The sequence below is a fragment of the Apaloderma vittatum genome, unplaced genomic scaffold, assembly GCF_000703405.1.
Source record: "Apaloderma vittatum isolate BGI_N311 unplaced genomic scaffold, ASM70340v1 scaffold6614, whole genome shotgun sequence".
NCBI classification, from domain to species: Eukaryota; Metazoa; Chordata; class Aves; order Trogoniformes; family Trogonidae; genus Apaloderma; species Apaloderma vittatum.
In genome coordinates this window covers 1-18,670 of record NW_009714248.1, presented here as the reverse complement: position 1 = coordinate 18,670, position 18,670 = coordinate 1, and the positions used below count along the sequence as shown (strand labels likewise).

Genomic DNA, 18,670 nt, shown 5'->3' with positions numbered 1-18,670 from the left:
CTGTTTCCTTCCTGAAGGGCAGAAGGCAGTGATCCTGTGATAGAAGACTAGAACCTTGCCTTTTTCCGCTTCCAAAAAGTTTCCCTCAAATTTGTGGAGCTGGGCCTCCATCTTACATGCGAGCACTTCACTGCTTTGATTTTTTTTTTTTTACTTCCATGAATGTGAGGGGCAGAATTTCCACATAATCACAAGAGTAAAACCCGTTTTTATATAAGGGCTGGATTTTCTTGATTGTGACACACAACTATAATAGCTTGTTGCAGCCTTCCACCTTGACTGTCATGTCTCGTCCTGTTCTCCTCCCTTCCTCCTCTATTTGCAAGGAGAACTTCAAAAATCTTTGCAGAAATGGCTAAAAGCATGAGCCGGAGGAGATCCAGACCAAAAGTCTGAAGTGAGAGATTTGAATGGTATTCATCTTTGTATGCAAACTTTATCTGGTTGTCTAAGACTTGTTAAGCATTAAAAAGAAAAAAAAGCTCAACAATTACTTCTGTATATTTTGTGCAAAGGCATAAATTAAACTCCATTTGCATACTTTATTCAACTGTTTTTAAGTTTCAGCAAGTTTGCCTGCATACCCTTGTTAATGGCCCCACATATTTAAAGCTGTCTTTCTTTTCTTGATCAAAAAAATACATAGTAGTCGGCGTGTTTGCTCTTTGCTTCTCTTTGCAATGAGATGAGTTTGACTGAACTGCTTAAATGGTGTAAGTAAAATCCAGAACACTGCTGTTATTTTTCTTTAGGGCTTCAAGGGAGCATATTGTTTGCGAAAAGTGCTGGAAGGTTGGTGGTTGTGTGTCTGGGTACTGTCACTCCTAACCGATGGGGGCCTGAAAGACTTTCTGAGACTTACTGAGAAGTCTTGAATGGGAGAAAATTCATATTATGAGAAGAGACATCTGAAAGCAAATGTTCGATGGCTTCTTTCTCTGTATTGTCCGTTTGATTTCAACAGTTGCTTGAAACTGGGCTAAAGCCGTTTGAAAAAAATACTGGCTGAAGTCAATTCAGCAATAAAACTGGTTAGGGCGGTTGTATGTTCTTGCCTGCTTGTGTGGTCTTTTGGTTTTCCCGGAGGCTCCCTAGATTAGGTGCTTGCCACTACTCTAGAACAGCCTGCCAAGCTTTGCCGTTCCTGGCAGAGACGTTTTTAAAGAGACCATGTTTCCGAAGTTAGCACTGTTGCTAAATAAGTCCCTGAAAGGTAATTCTTTGAAAAGGGGAAGAACTTGTGATTGCTATTATTATTAATGCTGTTGTTATTTCTGAGCAGCACCATTTGTAAAGTTACACCAAGAGCATAAGAAAAAATTGAAGCATTCAAAAATAAAGATTTCTAGGACAAGTAGAACAAGTCATGAAACATGAGATCACTGGAGTCTTAGGAACAATTAGATATGTGTTTGCTTCTGACTTTCCTGTTGAATATGTCTACTGAGGCATTTTGTTCATACAAGTATCAAAACGCATATAAAACCATCATTTATTTGTGATATTGGTACTGTTAATTCCACGTTCGGAAGTCTTACAAAATTTAAGAATGTTTCTGGGCTTGGTATGCAATACTGCTACTCGACATTTTTTGTACTCAGAATTTAAATTTCAGCTCCTAATTCTGAAGTGAATTAAATCTTTTTTTTTGTCTATGTATTCAACGTAGCTGTAAATAATCAGTACTTCAGTATTTTAAGTAGTTTGAACAGATGCTCTGTTTGGAAGCTTTTGGCTTTTTTGGTTTTTTTATATGTTTGTGGTTTTTTTTCTGCAGAAGCCCATGCCAATGCAAATAAATTTTTTTACAGGTACAATTGTGTAATGTGACTGCATTATTAAAGGATTTAGTTGCATAGTAAATTTTCCAGGGTAACCTGATGTCTTGCTTCACTAAAGCAGCGGGCTTTATCCGAGACCTGTTTACAGTTTTCATGGTTCAAGAACTGTAACTCAGGACAGGTGGGAATGTGAAACTGCTTTGATAGAATCTTTGGTCCTTGGACAACTGTAATCTTTGGTGGGTTTGTGTAGTGAGAAGTTTTATTTCAAAAGTTGGTTTTGAAAGCTCTGCTGGTAATGGAGCTGCAAGTTCCAATAAATGGGTTTCTGAAGTTGTTAGTTTCTAGTTTGCAATGTGAGTATTTTGGTTTATTTTGTAGTACAGGATATGCTCTTAATATTGCAAGTGACTGTAAAGAATAATTATTAAATCAGATGTAAATGTTTTAAATGAGAATACACATACAGAAAACAAACTTACTGTTTTTAATTAAATTCTCAAGTTTCTTGAACCTACTAGAGGCAAAAACTCCCTCTTTTTTTTTTTTCTCCCCTCCCCAAGAAATGCAGGTTTAGGGGTTCATTTTTTGATCTCTCTCCCAAAAATCTATTTCTTTCACATACATAGTCATCCCCTTGCATCCACTACATGTCTTAGAATGTCACGATTTATTTCACGATCTGAAATAAATCGACATACTGTTTAATAATACTGAAACTAATCTATGGGTTGCCTTCCTAGGCTGTATGCAAAGGAGGGGATTACTGTGAGCTTGAGTATAAGATTTGGACTTTTTGGGAAGGCATTTCTCAACAAGAGAACAATCTTTTACAAGCGAGGCGAATGGTTAGAATGCCAGGCATCCTTTATAGTGGCACATATTTCTGTCAGAGAATAGGATTAAAAATATCTGTTGTATTATTGTTCTAATGGAACCTACGTGGCGCTGTTTAATGACTGAAAAAACAATGAGCAACCACCCAGCGAGCCGACATGTGTGTTCATCTTCCAGTGTATAACACTGTGCTGCAGTAAAAAATAACAATGTGGCTAAATGTGCTAGTTTTTTAACTTTCATTTCAGATGGAAAGAAATACTCAGTTCAGTTATGTATAATTGTCTTGAGTGGAATGCTCTTAAAAGGAACTTTAATGACTACTGTATTGAACAGAGAAATGCATAATACATTATTTAAAGACTGTTCTTATTTTCCTCTTATATTTTTAAGAGTGAATTGGAAAAGGAATACATTAACTACGAAAAAGAATGTTTGAGATCTACTGTTTCCATGCAATATAATGATGTAACACTATAAGATTTTTTTAAAATTGTTTTCAGAGGGGTTGGCAACTTTTTAGTATTTTTTTCCCATCACTCCTTTATCCTACGGAATCACTTCACCTCTCTGTGTGTGTTTAAGAGAATAATCTCCTCACCTGAATAACTGAACCTTGGTAGATGAATAGTTGGAAATATTTTTGTTGTTGTCATCCCTTTATATATTCTGTACTCTTCATACGATGAATTCCTACATTTTAAACCCTGATCAGTGTTTAGCTACCTTGTTTTAATAAATAATATACGGAAAGTTAAGTAGGGGTTTTATGTTGTGGAATTCTTAAATCCACTACATTTGAACATTATGTTCTGGTCAGTGATGATTATTTTTTTTTTCTTTTATGCCACACAGCGTGGGTATAGTAAGCTGAATGCTACTTTTGAGTTTATCCCACCCCTCCCCACCCAATCTGAAAACTGATGTCCAAAATTTTAGAGAGTGCTTCCCAGCCTTTATTCTGCACCTGAGAACAGTTTCTCTTTTTTCATTTATATTGATTACACTTGAATCCTGTATGTTACACACTCTTTTTGTTTTTTGCACGTCTCCTTTACTCTTTCTCAGGACCACTTCCCTTCTTTGCAAGATCTTGCAGTATCTGTCCAAAGAGTGGCAATATCACAGTACTAAAATCTGAGAAATCTCAGTAAAAAAGTAGTGTGAAAGGTGGTATAAAAATATAATACTGATACCCTGATGAAGAAGAAAAACCAATGAACCAGGAATTGAGTTCCTGTAGGTTTTAATTTAGTAAATTTTCTGTGCTATTTTTCTTCTTTACAATAACTCGATGTTTTTTTCTTCAACTTTTCAGGTACAGGTACCTTTGGGCGTGTTCATCTGGTGAAGGAAAAAATGGGCAAACGTTACTTTGCACTGAAAGTCATGAGCATTCCTGATGTAATTCGACTGAAGCAAGAGCAACACGTGCATAATGAAAAGTCAGTCTTGAAAGAAGTCAACCACCCTTTTTTGATCAGATTGTAAGTTGCTGTATTATTTTAATTCACTTAATTCTAAAGTGCAATTGCAGTGTTCCAGAGTTTCATTGCAACTTCTTATGTACTTAGCCAACACCAAGCATTTAATTTCTGTTACGTAATCTAGACTAAAATAGTCTTTAGACTAAAACATTTATTATAGAAGAATCAAGAACTTAAAATCGAGGCATAATTTAAACATTTAAGCAATAATTTAATAAAGGCTTTACTCTGTCTCTTATTTTCATACTGTAGAAAAGAAGTTGTCTAAAGTGAGGGGGAAATACTAACAAATATTAGAACTGGCTCATCAAAATGACTTTTAGAACAATTCCTTGTTTTGGAAAGGCGAGAAAAGTATTTCTACAAATACGTATATTCTGTAGATATGTAGGTAAAGATACAATTAGATTTAAGTATCTGCCTTTTGAAAACTTTTGTGAACTTTAGTTTTGTAAACTTGAGTTTAAATGACTGCGGCATTTCTTGGGCTTTATTATTCCCGTATTTGAGGTTAAGTGATGGAATATGTTGAGAAACATGATTTAAATACAATTAATGAAGAATACTTTTTTTTTAGTGGAATGCTCCCAGTGATCCCTTTACTAAGGAGAAAAGGCATCGTACTTTTCATAACACCACAATGCCTTTTGTATATATGGGTCTATATCTATTAATGGAATAACTAAATCTCCGTGTAATTGCACAGTTAATTTCCATTTATATTTTCTCATGCATGGATTCAGAGACATTGATCAAGATTTGTTTCACATTTACCTGCTGTAATCAGTTTTACATAAATTTAGACAAAAATAGCTTTAATTAATCTTTAACTGCAGGGAGTGCAGCCTTCTCCCAGAACTAAGAATGTATCAGAGGGAACAGAATAGATGTCTGGTAGGCATCCAAAAGTTGGAGAGAGCCCTGCAGGAGGAAACTTTTTCCCTGGGGTGCTGTTTTGTGGGGTTTTTTTTTCAGGCATCACAATGCTATTAGTTCCCAGCCGGTGTTCAGAAATCCTATGTTTGGCATAGTATCTGAAAGATGAGTTTGAGAGTATGTGGAGTTTGAGATGCCTGCAGGAAAGCAAGAAGGAGAGGCTGAGTACATCTGATTAGACTGGTTAAAATACATACAGAACAGTGGGGACAGGGTTTTGTATGTGTATCTACGTGCACACAAAAATTCTTTAAAAAAACCACAACACCATAGCTACTAGAAAAACCACTCCAGTAAGTCTGTGCCTCTGGAACAGTGCAGCAACTGTGGAAATAGAGGAACTTGGGTGAGAAGTCAGAGACAGGTGTGATCACCTCATACAGAGCTGATCAAAAATCCAACCTGGTAAGTTTTCTTCAATTTAATTCATACCTTATTTAAAAAAATAATTTTTAAAATTTCCAAAAGAAGGACACCATTCAGTGGAAGTTCACCTGTGTGCAAGGCAAATATTCTTCATGTCTTCTGGCTTTCTGCCTTTTCTGTCGACACATTCAATGAGGTGGTGCATTGGCTATGCTCATGCAGTTGTCCATGTGTGACGCTTTTGTTCCTTGGAAAAGGAGACTCAAAGCAACCTAGCTGAAATGAGGTAGTTCAATTTTATCATGTTAATATTTGTGGGCTTTACATTAAACAAGCATTCATGGATGATTATCACTGACTGTATGACAAATAAAACTTTCTGCATAGTTAATCTTTTTTATCTGCATCCTCCCCTACCCAATACATGTTGTTGGTTTGGGGGTTTTTTTGACCCATGAATTCTTTGACTATAATTGATCAACAAAAAGGGGAAAAAGTTTTCCATATAGTTCTACATCAATGCCTTTGAACTGTGTTATCTTCATAGTTTGTTTTTCGTATTTTCAGTTAGCCCCAACATCTCAAACATGGACAATATCTTCCTCTGGTTGCAAAACAAGGAATATTTATCAGCACAGCATAATACTATATTTTCTTAGCATTTCATGATGGAGAATTTTAAAGTAATGCTGCATGTAATTTATTTCTGATGTTCATCCTTCCTATATCTTCCTGTATAGAATGACTTTTATTTAAGAATTTTTTTTTCAGTTACTTTTGAAAAATGCCTTTCCTGCATATAGGGAAGTCCTGTTTTTCTGTAGATACTGAAGTCATTTATCTGCTCATTTTTAAACTGTTCTTTGGAAATACTTGTTTGGTGCTCTTGCAATAACTGGTCACTAGAGACCCCCAGGCAATCTTTACTGACATGTTTGAGTGATGTGTCACACATCTGCTGGTGCAGATGTAATTTTGAGATGTATCTTCAATTGTTTTTCAAGAGAAAAAGAATTAATAAAAACCAACTATGTCTTATAATCCTATAAGTTAAAATAGGTTATATATCCATAAAAGCTCCTGGCATCCAAAGTTCATACAGGGAAGCTGAACTGTTGAGTTACGTGACACCATGCGTATTACTCTAATCACGACTTCTCTGCTTTTTTTCCTTTTCTGTATTAAAATACTATTTAAAGCCATCTGTCTTGCAAATAGTCAAGTCCTTTATCTGCTATTTTTCATATATACCAAATATTGTGTCCCTTTTTCTGTGGATAGACAAACTTTAAGAGTCAATTCTTGAAGAAATTAATCCAATAAAAATACTGTGTTTTAATGGCCTAGGTCATCCATTTTTTTTTCTCTGTATTCTTTGTCAGATTTTGCCCCTCCTCTCCTCTGTACATGTTTGGTTTTGTTTTGTGTTTGTTTTTATTTAAATACAGTTTGCTTTGTTTTGTCCATTCCTGTTCCTCTTTCTTTCTTTATCGTAGGTGCCACTTTGACTAACTACTTAAAACACATCTCAAAAGTGTTTTTTCTACGTAGTCAATAAAGGTACTATGAGCATCCTCTATAGCCAGTTAATGATGTTGATGACTGTAATAGGGAAGTAGTGCCATAAAAGCAAAAGGCACGCCTGGGCTCTGCTTTCTTCATCACTTTGAAGGAAAGGAGGAGATGTTTCTGATGTCTGATTGTCTCATTTTGTTGGTTGCCTCAGTGCCAGTATCAAGAAACAAAATCTTACGAGCCACTCATGGGTTTGGCAGCTCAATTTGCTCTGCTTATCTGTATTCAGACTCTGTGCCTTGATTAGGAACCAGTTAATGAAAGAAAAAAGGGGGAAAAAAAAAAAAAAGATTTGATCTTTCCATGGCTGTGATACTGAAAAAGCAGTTACCGGAAGCTAACTTAAATTCTTGTGTCAATAAACTAGGTAGGGATACAGTGCTTTTTATCCCTTATCATAGTAATAGGGATACCTGTTTGTTTTAAAATGATAGAATATTCTTCAGAATGTTATTTAATTCTCCTTCACTGTTGAATTACATTTGGATGTGTGGTATATGAGTTGTTTAATGTGGATAGAAAGAACAGCAGGTTAGTTTCGGGTAATGTGAGAGAGATGATTTTTTGCGTTCTGTAATGAAGCATTTGAAAGCCATGTGGAATGATTTTCTTTCTTCGTTAGCCTCTCTTTAATGCACTCTTGTAATGACTGTACCACAATAATAGTTCTTAAATTAAAGACAGCAGTTTGAGAAATGGAAGGTACTTATTACTGGGTTAGTTCTAAGGTACCGAAATGAATCTCATTCTGCTGTCCTTTTTGCTTTTCTGCTAATTTTGTTAAAGTTACCATAGAAAAGCAAACATTGTGATCTGATGCTTTAGGTGGGGTTGTATATCTCTGGAGAAGAAGGGATGGGAGAGGGGAAGGGTAACTCTGGTGTACTGAATAGATTGTCATAAAGATCTTTATGAAAGCAGATTCTGCTCACCCCCCATCACTTGGGCAATATTTGATTAAATAAAATGTGAGGTGTGTAAGAATTATTCATCTGGTCTTAGCAGACTGGTGATACACTAAGTCAGTCTTCAGGTGCTTAGCAAGAGACCGGTTTTGTACAACGCAATGGAGTCTATCCGTTAGATTTTCTTTCTTGTCTGTTCTATGCACATCCTGAACTGACTGGTTTACTTTTCAGGCTGCGTCAGGCTACTTGAAGGTCTGTTATATAATCCTGCTGGATTCACAGGATTTTAATATTTGAGGAATAGGAACCATAACTTAATTAAGTATATATTTGGGGCAACAGAGATCATTTTATCTAGGTATTTACTTCTAAAGAAAATCAGAGAGATGATTTGTTGAGTCACTAAAATTTTTAAAATTTTTTTTATTGCAGATTTTGGACCAACCACGATGAACGTTTTTTATATATGTTAATGGAATATGTGCCAGGAGGAGAACTTTTCAGTTATCTGCGCAACATGGGGCGTTTCAACAACAGCACAGGACTGTTTTACTCCGCGGAAATTATTTGTGCAATAGAATACCTGCACTCCAAAGAAATAGTTTACAGAGACTTAAAACCTGAAAATATATTGCTAGACAAAGAAGGACATATCAAGCTTACTGATTTTGGATTTGCTAAAAAACTGGTGGATAGGTAAGTGGATTTTGTTATGCTAATTATGTTTTGCATGTTAAACAGTTGGAAGAAAAAAAGTTTCATTTCAGAGCTCAGCATTTCACCTAATACTCCATGTGGTTCACACGTATCAAATCCTTTAATGTGAAGGAAGCAGTTGTCTTCAAATGGCTGCGTCGTCATAACCTCTGCTGATAATGCAGAGTTTTTTTCCTCAGTGTTTTCTTTCTGTTTTCTGTACTCTTCCAACATTACAGTACATATTCTTAAAAGGAAGCAAGTGCTGCCATTGAGATTCAAAAAAGGGATGAGAAAACTACCCTGTCATGTCAGAAGAGCTGCGTGACAAGGTTCGGTTATTACACCCTTGGGCCACCTCTTGAGGGAGACCATAGCTGACTGTTCTAGTTGAGGCAGCCCAGTAGGCGAGTTTGGTGTTACACGGGTGCTCATCCTCTTCACTCATCTGTTTACCTGCTTGATGCTGCTTTTGCAACAGTTTGGTGCATGGGGGAAGTTCTACTAGATCACTCTGAAATGAAGGTGGATCCGAGGGAGGTGCTGTTAATGGATCACTTATGAAGTAAAAGTCAGATGAGACAAATCAAAATGTGTTCTGGAGGGTCATAAAGGTTGCTTGCCTGTGGGTTACGTGCTCACAGTGCTGGGCTGCCTTGGTACAGAAGAATTAATAAGTATATTGACTTTAAGGTCTAAAAGTCTTTTTTTAAAACCATAGTAGTTTAATATCAGTGTGTTTGAATTCGGTTTCCATTGGTCAAGCAGAGCGGTCTACAAATGTTGGAGGTTTTTTTTTAATGTTTAGTTTTTAAATCAAAGTAATTTTTTGCAGGAAGAAATAAGGCTATTTCAATGTAAGAAAGGAGGATGATTTCATACCGATTCTTACAGCTTCTTTTTACATGTTAATAGTGCCACTTAGTGGTTATTCTTAATTTGGATTTCTGTGCATTTAAGGCACAACAGAAGTAACTCCTCATTATTAAATAAGATGATAGTTCACATCAGACTCTATTTCTCAGTTTGGAAGGTGAATCTGTAAGAGTAAATTTGTTCAAATACAATGTAGGATCTCAAAACAAGATAGCACTACTGTTTTTGATTGGTTTTTTTGCATCCCATATTGCTAGGGGGAAGACAGGGAAGTTATTCAATTTGTGTTGAATTGAATTATGGAAGGCCAGAGTAGTTTTGTGTTTGTAGCTGATTTACCTGTAAATGTACAACAGGTATTATAAATAGAGAACATAAAGTTGGAAGGAACAAGGGCATTGTCGTTTAGAGCACAGGTAGTTACCTATGCAAGTCTGGTTTGGGGTGGTGGGGTTTGTTTTTCAGAACTACATAGTATTCTGCCCACTAGCTGTAGTCATTTTCACAGTGCTGTTTTTGTCACTGTAAAAAATTCACAGTTGACAGCAGTTTATCCACTAAGGCAGTCCAGCAAATTATTTTGTTTCATAGAGTATTTGATCAAAAATCTAAATGTTTTGGCGTTTTTATACATGGCAAATATCTGTACATATGAACCTTATGTGTATGTATGTGCATGCAGGTGTATAGCATATATGAATTAGAAAAAATAAAACACAAAGTATATGTGTTTTTCAAAGAGCTATGAGAAGCCTGCAACTTAAGACCAACTAATGTATTCCTGGAGAAGAGAACACATGATAGGTAAAATAAGACACAGTCTGCAGAAGATCTTCAATACAATTATGCATTCTTGACACAATACTTCCCATGAGTGATTTTGTAGTTGCTTAATTGAGATTTTTCTGTACACATTTTCCTTTCTTCCCATTAGCATGTGTGAAAGGTTGAAGTGTTTACCATGTCCGTCTTGCCATATAGTTGCTCTTTAGAGACAGTGGCTGGCTCATAGCTCATGTTCCCACTGTGGGAAGCATCCTGCACATTTACTTTCTTACTAGTACATTTTCTGAAGGGCTAGACTCTTAACTGTTCTTTTTTCTTTTCTAGAGAAGGAAGAAAGAGAGGAGGTTTTCTTGTCTCCTTCTGTGCCTGGTTGATATGTCCTTCTGTTTATCCTTGTTCCTCTCATTTCAGTCATAATGTACTTTTAAAAACTCTATATTTTTTCTCCAAAACAGCATTGTCTTTGCCTCAGCTCCTGTTTATTTCTTCTCTTTTCCACCTTGGTGTTAATTGAAGATTTAATAACCTTTACAGTTTCTTATAACTACGTTCACATAAAATAGATGCACTGCTACTTTGTAAAAAAAAAAAAAAAAGTGATATCAAAAGGAAATACACTCAATGTTATTAAAGTTTTAGGTAAAGTTAGGACTTTAATGATTAAACTTTTTTTTTTTTAAGGAATGTTAGTGACTGTTAATTTTAGTTTGTTCAGTTTACATTCCTAAAAAAAACCAAAGTAATTTTAAACTATTACAGTCTCCTTAGAAACTTGAGAGTGTTTAACCTTAAAGCTCTTGGGAATACTTCTCTGTTGCTTAAGCTGGTTGTGCTTCATGATTGTTTTTTTGAGTGGATTGGAGACAAAGCAATCTTCATTGAATATATTTATGGAGAAACTTCCAGAAAAGGATACTAAAAAGGACATTGTTGTTAATCTCCAGTATGCAAGAAGCCTGCCAGGGATTACAGAGATGGATTCTGAGTAGTGTAGAATGCTAAAATACATTAACCGTTGAGACTTCAACCTGGTCAAATGATAATGTTAACAAGTCACACAAATATTATTTTTATAGCTTATCTTTGTGACCAGAGTACTATTTTCATGTTTCAAAATTATATGTTCAGCCTTATCAACTATTGCTTACCTGTATTTCAGCTTCTATCTTGAAGACCCAGAGCAGTGGACTTTTTTGTAGCAGTTTGAAGGGAACAGTCTATATAGTCTTACATATAATCATGTAGAATTTACTTACAAAATAGTAAATAGTTTGTTTCATGACCAACAGAAGAGGAAATACAAGTCACAATCTTATGGCACAAATACAGAGCTTGACAAAGAATTTGAGATTCTTCCAGTTTTTTTCGTAGTTATAAACATAAATTTCGTAATTGAAATTAAGAGAAGGACATGACTTGCTGGTGCTAATAAATTTTATTTCCTAGTGCAACCAGGAGACTTCAAGTTATGTTGGTTTTCCCTTAATTTGTGGTTTTCTTTTTGCTTGAATAAAAAAGAATTTGTTATTAACCTATATGGTCTTGAGGGTCATTTTAGTTAGATTGTCAGAAGCAGGTTATTCAGGTCCTGGAAGACAAGATCAATTGTTAGCCAATTTTTTTGTATGTAAATTACTTTGATTAAGGGATGAAAACCACTAAAGATTGCATCTTAGCTGAATTTGTGCTTTCCTAATGGTGGTAATTTTGAGGGGAGGAAAGGTTGGCACCGTTGCAGAGCATTGCCCTGCAAACCGCCTAGCTTATCCACCAAACTGACTGCGCCTGCCCTCGCTGCTTTGTTTGTCCAGCCCTTCTTCCCAAATGCAGTAAAATAGGCAGCTGCTTCATTTACAGAGCTGGCTAAATCAGTATCAGTAAAAATTCATATGATGAAATATAACAGAGCTTTTAAATTTGGTGGAGGGCGTCTTTTTTGTTTTAAAAGACAAGAAAGAAAACTTTCTGTTTTCTTTTAATTACTTAGTCCTGATCTAGGCAACTGCTAGATGGCAGTAGTGTGTAAAGCAGTGCTGCATGTTTGAATTTTCTTGAGTGTGCTTGATTTGGAAAATGAAAGTTTACATTTTCTAACAATAAAAATTATACTACCCTTTTATGATATAAAAGATTTATTCTTTACACTAAGGAATGTAGTTACAAGAACCATGGAGCACATGGGTGCATAGTGTGTCTAACACATTCTGACAGTTCAGCTGGGGTAATTTAGCTTTTGCCATATTAAAATCAAGCTTAAAGAAATTCAACTGAGTATCATAAATCTTCACTTGAAATCTTGACTGACTGTACAGCTCCTCTTCCTTGATCTTAAGTATTTTTATGAATCAAAGCTAAGGCTTAAAAAAAACCCAAACAAAAATAAGAGGAAAAAAACCACTCAATACCTGTTTAAAATCATTCTACATCTCAGAAAAAAAATGTATTATTTTAAGACTAAACATAAACAAAATAAAAAAAATGTTGAGAGCCTGAGATTCCAAAAGATGCACCTTGAATAGCTATTTACAGTTAGGTAAAATATGATTTGTTATGTTTAGCAGAACAGTGGTAGGAGGAACTAGAAGTGGCAAGGAGCGTATATTACTTCTAAAGATGGTTGTTGCTCATCTTAGTGCATTTGTTCAGCACCGTTTTACCAGTTTGATTGGAGAAGATTCTTCCTGCACCCACAAAAAAAAAACAATCATAGTTTCTTTTTCTGCACATTAGAAATTGTGTGCAGTTACCATTAATTTTGCAACTATATTCTTTATCATGTCATACTAGCACTCTTCTTAAAATGCAATATAATTTTCTGTTCTTATTCTGTGCTGTTATTTCATCCTCTCTTCAATCAGTGAGCACTTTTTCAAAGTTTCGTCTTCTGACCTGCTGCCAGGGAAGTCTAGTTTATTCAGAATGAAAGCACTTTTGTTTTCTTTAGCATATATTTAAACATAGGTCAAGATAGTGAAGTCAGACAAATTCTACATAGGAAGTTTTACAAAAAAGAGTTCACATTTCTGAAAGAAATTATTTCAGAAAATTCTTTGTTTGAAATTGTAATTTGTTCTATGTATTTAACTTCAATTTATTTTGTGAATTTATAGAACTTGTAATATATGTTTCTGTAGGTAGCAATAGAACACTTTTAAGCTTCTATTAAGAAAGCTATGACTAAGAAGGACATTAAAACATATCAAAAAGTATTACGTATATGATACTTGCTTAACTATACTTTGTAAATATTCTAAATAATTAAAAATATAAAATGTTTTCCCTTCAATGGATATTGTGGAAGTGATGATAGGTTACATTTCAATACGATTTGAAAAACATTACTTAGATTGTAAAAATGATCTTACTTATGTCTGCAGCTATTTACTGTTTTAAACTACTACTTTTTTATCTCCCTCTCTTCCTCTTGTTTTTTCTAAACAAAAATTTTTCCTTTTTGGTGGAAAAGGCCAATAAACTCGCCTTTTGCTGGGTGTGTTGGAGATAGTTTATGAACTCCCAGGGTCTGCACCTTGCAGGGTAAAAAACAGTGTTAATAATTTCAAAGCAACCTATGGCCTAATGAATAGAGTGCCATGGAAGCAGCTGGGAAGCTCAGTGCACAGATACTTTCTGCAGTCAGGAAGTTTCTTAAGTATCTATGTTACAGGAGAATTGGAGAGCATCATCAAAGCAGTCTTTTTAGATCCCATGGCGGTGTTTCCTTTTTCTCTTGTTCCTACATACAGTAAATACCTAGGTATATGTTGAATACTTCCGATGTGCGTGTTTGTTTTTTTTCTTATTGTTATTTCGGTTTCACTTCAGTCTGGTTTTGTTATTTGTTTTGTGGTTTGTTTTTTGTTTGTTTGTTTGTTTTTTTTCTCCTCCCAGGACATGGACCCTCTGTGGCACTCCTGAGTACCTTGCACCAGAAGTTATACAAAGCAAGGGCCATGGAAGAGCTGTGGATTGGTGGGCTCTAGGAATTCTTATATTTGAGATGTTGTCAGGGTAAGTGATAATAATTACTATATCACAGCTATGTTATGTTATACAGTAATATGGGATTCTTAACTATTTCTTTTTACAGTATCTGGAGTAGCAAATTTGGACTAAATTTATTATTGATATATCAGTTCAATTTCTGCTGCTGAAGAAAGGAATTGGGAAGCTGTACAAAAGAACATATATCACTGTTGTTATGGAGTTTGATGGTTTAGTTTGTGGTTCTTTTGGGTATTTTTTACTTGAGATTTTTTAGCCAAGTTCTCTTTTATTTGCTTTGGAAATTAAAGTTTTGTTGAAGTTCAGATTTTTATACACAAAATGCTTTACAATTAAAGAGTGAAGAAGAGGACTACCAGTTTTCTTTGAAACTTCAGTAAATAATTTCTAGCGTAGCAAAATAATATTTTTGCAGTAGGAGCTTCAGTGTGTAAAAATGCAAGGAGGAAGACTTTTGTAGTTCAGCTTGTATTACTAGTGAGCACTGGTTTTCTTTAAACCAAAGAAAAAAGAACAGGGTAAAGCTTAAAAGGTCTATTTGGAAATCAGTTTGCTCAAACACTATTTTGTCTGATGTTTTGAAATTTGCTTGATAAGCAGTGCTTCCAAAAGATACAATTCAAACTGAAGAGAGACTTTCTGACATTAATGTAATTAAGTAGATAAAAGGAATTGTCTTAATTTGCTCTGATTTAAAAAAATAAAAATACTATTTTCAGTAACTAACTGGGTTTAGGGAGAACATGAAATCCTGCTTGTGTACTGAATGAGGCATCCACGTGTTTTTCCTTGTCTTTTCAGGGGAAAAAAACCCCAACAAAACCCAAGACGTGAATTTTGAAAGAAATTGTTTTTGCCCTAGTTGGTGCAGTAGATCAAGTGCAGGTGAAATCATAGCTTTGGAAGAAAGATAATATATTTCATCAGTTTTGGTTTCATAGTGATGAGAACTTCTTTTTGGTACTAGGCCCAGGGTGCTCTGTGCCTTCTTGCTGCCACAGTGTGCACTGGGTTGCCCCTGTGACAGCCTCTCATTTTGGGTCTGCAGCCCCACAGAGTGGTCAGAACAATCTTCCTCACATGGATTTATTCTTCCTTTCCTCTAGAGTGCACCATCAGTTCAGAGTCACTTTAGTGACTCATGTAGTCTTGGGACAAGCTCATCAGGTTGTTTGAGCAGACAGTTCCCCTGATGGGTGCTCACTTCAGAGCTCCAGTCCATTCTGTGTGTTTGCTGTGTAGAAGTCCACTCAGTAACATGAAACTTGATCCCAGAACAGCATTGTTGCCCCCTGCTTGCTTTCTTAGTGTCCCAAATACTTGCATATATTACCTTGAATCTCAAGGCAATTTCTGGACAGAAGCAGCACAAAAATGTACCAGTAGTTCCCTACTGACCCAGGTAGGCTTGGCTGACCATTCTAATGAAAAGTCAGGCTTCTCCTTTCTTCCACCATTCCCTGTAAGGGTGAGTGCTCCAAGCTGGTCAAGGGAATCCTTCTCAAAGGGATGAAAGGATCAAAAAATTCCCAGCAGCCTTGTTGCCACTAATCTTAGTCCTAGACAACATGTAGACTGTAGATAAACGTGTCTAGTGCTGTAACATGTGTTGCTGTAGCATGAATGCAGGTGCTGCAGCCTCCCAGCTGTAGTCTGAGCGATTTACCTTCCTGCACCACAGCTTTCAGTGGGACTACTCTCTCTGTTTGATCTCTGTGGATATTGAGCATTTTTCCTTTCTGTGCTTTACAGAGATTCTCACTATTACAGTAGTAATAGAAATGTAGTTTCTGAAGTTAACATACTGACTACAGGTGACAGTCAAGCAAGATCTCATCTCTGGAGTGACTCCTTGAGACTGTGGGGTGCTGAAGTGTGACTGCTATATATTCTACTGAAGTGTGACTGGTATATATTCTTCATAAAAAAAGGGAGCAGGTGCGATCATTTGTGTGGGGGATCTTCTGTGTCCTGACACTATCTTGCTCAAGTGATGAGATCTGGATTCCCTCAAGCTTAATATAAATGCTTTGGCTGTAGGGATTTTTAACCAACACATATAAATTACACATTTCTAAAAGGCAGCTGAGTTCTTATATAGGCTGATTGACAGAGCAACTGTCTGCTGCAAGTGTTTTTGTAATGGTTTTTAATACAGCATTTGTGTATATATGCTCCTCTTAATGATAGGGTTCTTCTTTTTAATTTTTCGTGTTTGAGTGGAGTTCAGGATAGGGATTCCACCCAAGTTTGTTTTGGTGGGTTTTGGGGTTTTTTGGAGGTCTTGTTTGGGTTTTCTTGGTTTCATTTATTTATTGGGAGGACAGCATAGATTGATTTGGGGGGTCGAGGAGGGAAAAGGATTGTGGCTTCTGTTTGTTTTCTTTAGGAGAGCAGACTGTCACATAGGTCATATTTTTAGCATTTTACCAGCTTTTGCTGTTGTTGCCAGTAGTATTATAAACCACTTTCCCTCACCAACTCAAGATGCAGCTTGATATTGACTATCAAGGTTTTTTATACACAAACAGTCCCAGCTAACTTTATCTCTTTAAATTCAAAGAAAATTAAGGAATAAGAAAATAATTTGAAGGTGAACAAAACCTGACTTCAAGACTGAGTTATTGCCTGCAAGTAAATTGCTTAAAACATTTGGTAGTTATTTCCTGAAGTTATTCTCTGAACTCCAAAAGCAACTGAAAAGAATTGGTAGATGTGTGCATAAGGAAATGGGCTCTCTGAAAACAAACAAACAAAACCACACTTTCCTGTTCCGCAGTGTCTTATTTCTCTAACTTAATCTCTAGAGGCCCACAGAATTCTCATTCCTCATATACTAGACTTAAGACAAGGTCTCATTTAGTTTTAAGATAGTCAATTATAGGAAGGGGAAAAAATAGGGAGAGCTAGAGGTGGGAAGATAGCTTTAGAGAACAGATTAGTACCAGTGAGTTCATAGAATTAATCTAAACAAGCTGAACAAACTGTCAGTAGAAAGAGTTGAAAGATCTGTTGTAGTACATCTGTTCTGTTACAGTCTAGCAAGCAATCACTAGGGGAAATCCCATGGGACAGGGTACTAGAAGGTAAAAGGGCCCAAGATAGTTGGTTAATATTCAAGGACCACTTCTTCCATGCTCAAGATCAGTGTATCCCAACAGGTAGGAAGTCAAGCAAGGGAGCCAGGAGATCCACATGGTTAACAGGAAACTGCTGAGTAAACTCAGGTGGAAGAAGAGAGTCTATAGACCATGGAAGGATGGGCTGGCCACTTGGGTGGAATATAGGACTGTTGTCAGAGGATTTTGGGGGGCAACTCCTTAAATCTTGCAAGGGAGGTCAGGACAACAGAAAGGGCTTCTTCAAACACATTGTGGATAAAACTAACGCTAGAGTTAACTAGAGGCAATGTGGGCTGATTGCTGAACGAGGTGGGTGCCCTGGTGACAGAGGATACAAGGAAGGCAGAGTTACCTAATTCCTTCTTTGTCTCTCTGTACTGCTGGAGACTGTCCTCAGGAGCCCCTGAAGAAGTCGGGTTAAAGGAGAAGTTTGCTTTGGTTGATGAGGACTGGGTTAGGGATCAGTTAGGCAATCTGAGCATCACAAATCCACGGACCCTGATGGGATGCACCTGTGGATGCTGAGGCACCTGGCAGAAGTCATTGCCAGGCCACCTCCATCATCTTTGGAAAGTCGTGGGCAACAGGAGAGGTGCCTGAGGACTGGAGGAAAGTTGAATGTCACTCCAGTCTTCAAAAAGGGCAAGAAAGAAGACCCAGATAACTACAGGCCAGTCAGCCTCACCTCCATCCCTGGAAAGATGATGGAAGAACTTATCATCAGGGCTGTCTCTAGGCATATCAAGGATAAGAAGGTCATTAGGAGTAGTCAACATGATTTTTCCAAGGGTAAGTCATGTTTGACCAACGTGATAGCATTCTGTGAAGACATAACCAGGTGGATAGATGATGACACTGCAGTGGACATAGTTTATCTGCATTTCAGTAAAGCATTTGACCCCATCTCGCACAGCACCCTTGTAGCTAAACTGAGGAAGTGTGGTCTGGGTGATTGCATAGCGAGGTGGATTGTGAACTGGTTGAAGGAAAGAAGTCAGAGAGTTGTGGCCAATGGGACAGAGAGTTGGTTTGGAGGCCTGTATCTAGTGGAGTCCCTCAGGGGTCTGTACTGGGACTAGTACTATTCAATATATTCATCAATGACCTGGACAAGGAATTAGAGAGCACTGTCAGCAAGTTTGCTGATGACACTAAACTGGGAGGAGTAACACACCAGAAGGCTGTGCTGCCATTCAGCAAGACTAGAGAGATGGGAGAGCTAGGCAGGGAGAAAATTTATGAAATACAACAAGGGCAAATGTGAAGTCTTGCACTTGAGAAAGAATAACCCCATG

At 36.6% G+C, this 18,670-nt stretch overlaps 1 protein-coding gene across 1 annotated transcript; it reads left to right on the top strand.

The window, feature by feature from the left end:
- Window positions 1-3,936: 3,936 nt before the first annotated feature.
- Window positions 3,937-14,263, top strand: PRKX (protein kinase, X-linked; the record flags this gene model as incomplete). Its single annotated transcript, XM_009868664.1, has 3 exons — window positions 3,937-4,105; window positions 8,323-8,586; window positions 14,140-14,263. Coding segments are annotated over 3 exons (557 nt in total), but the record flags the coding sequence as incomplete, so codon positions are not given.
- Between the last annotated feature and the right edge of the window lie 4,407 nt (window positions 14,264-18,670).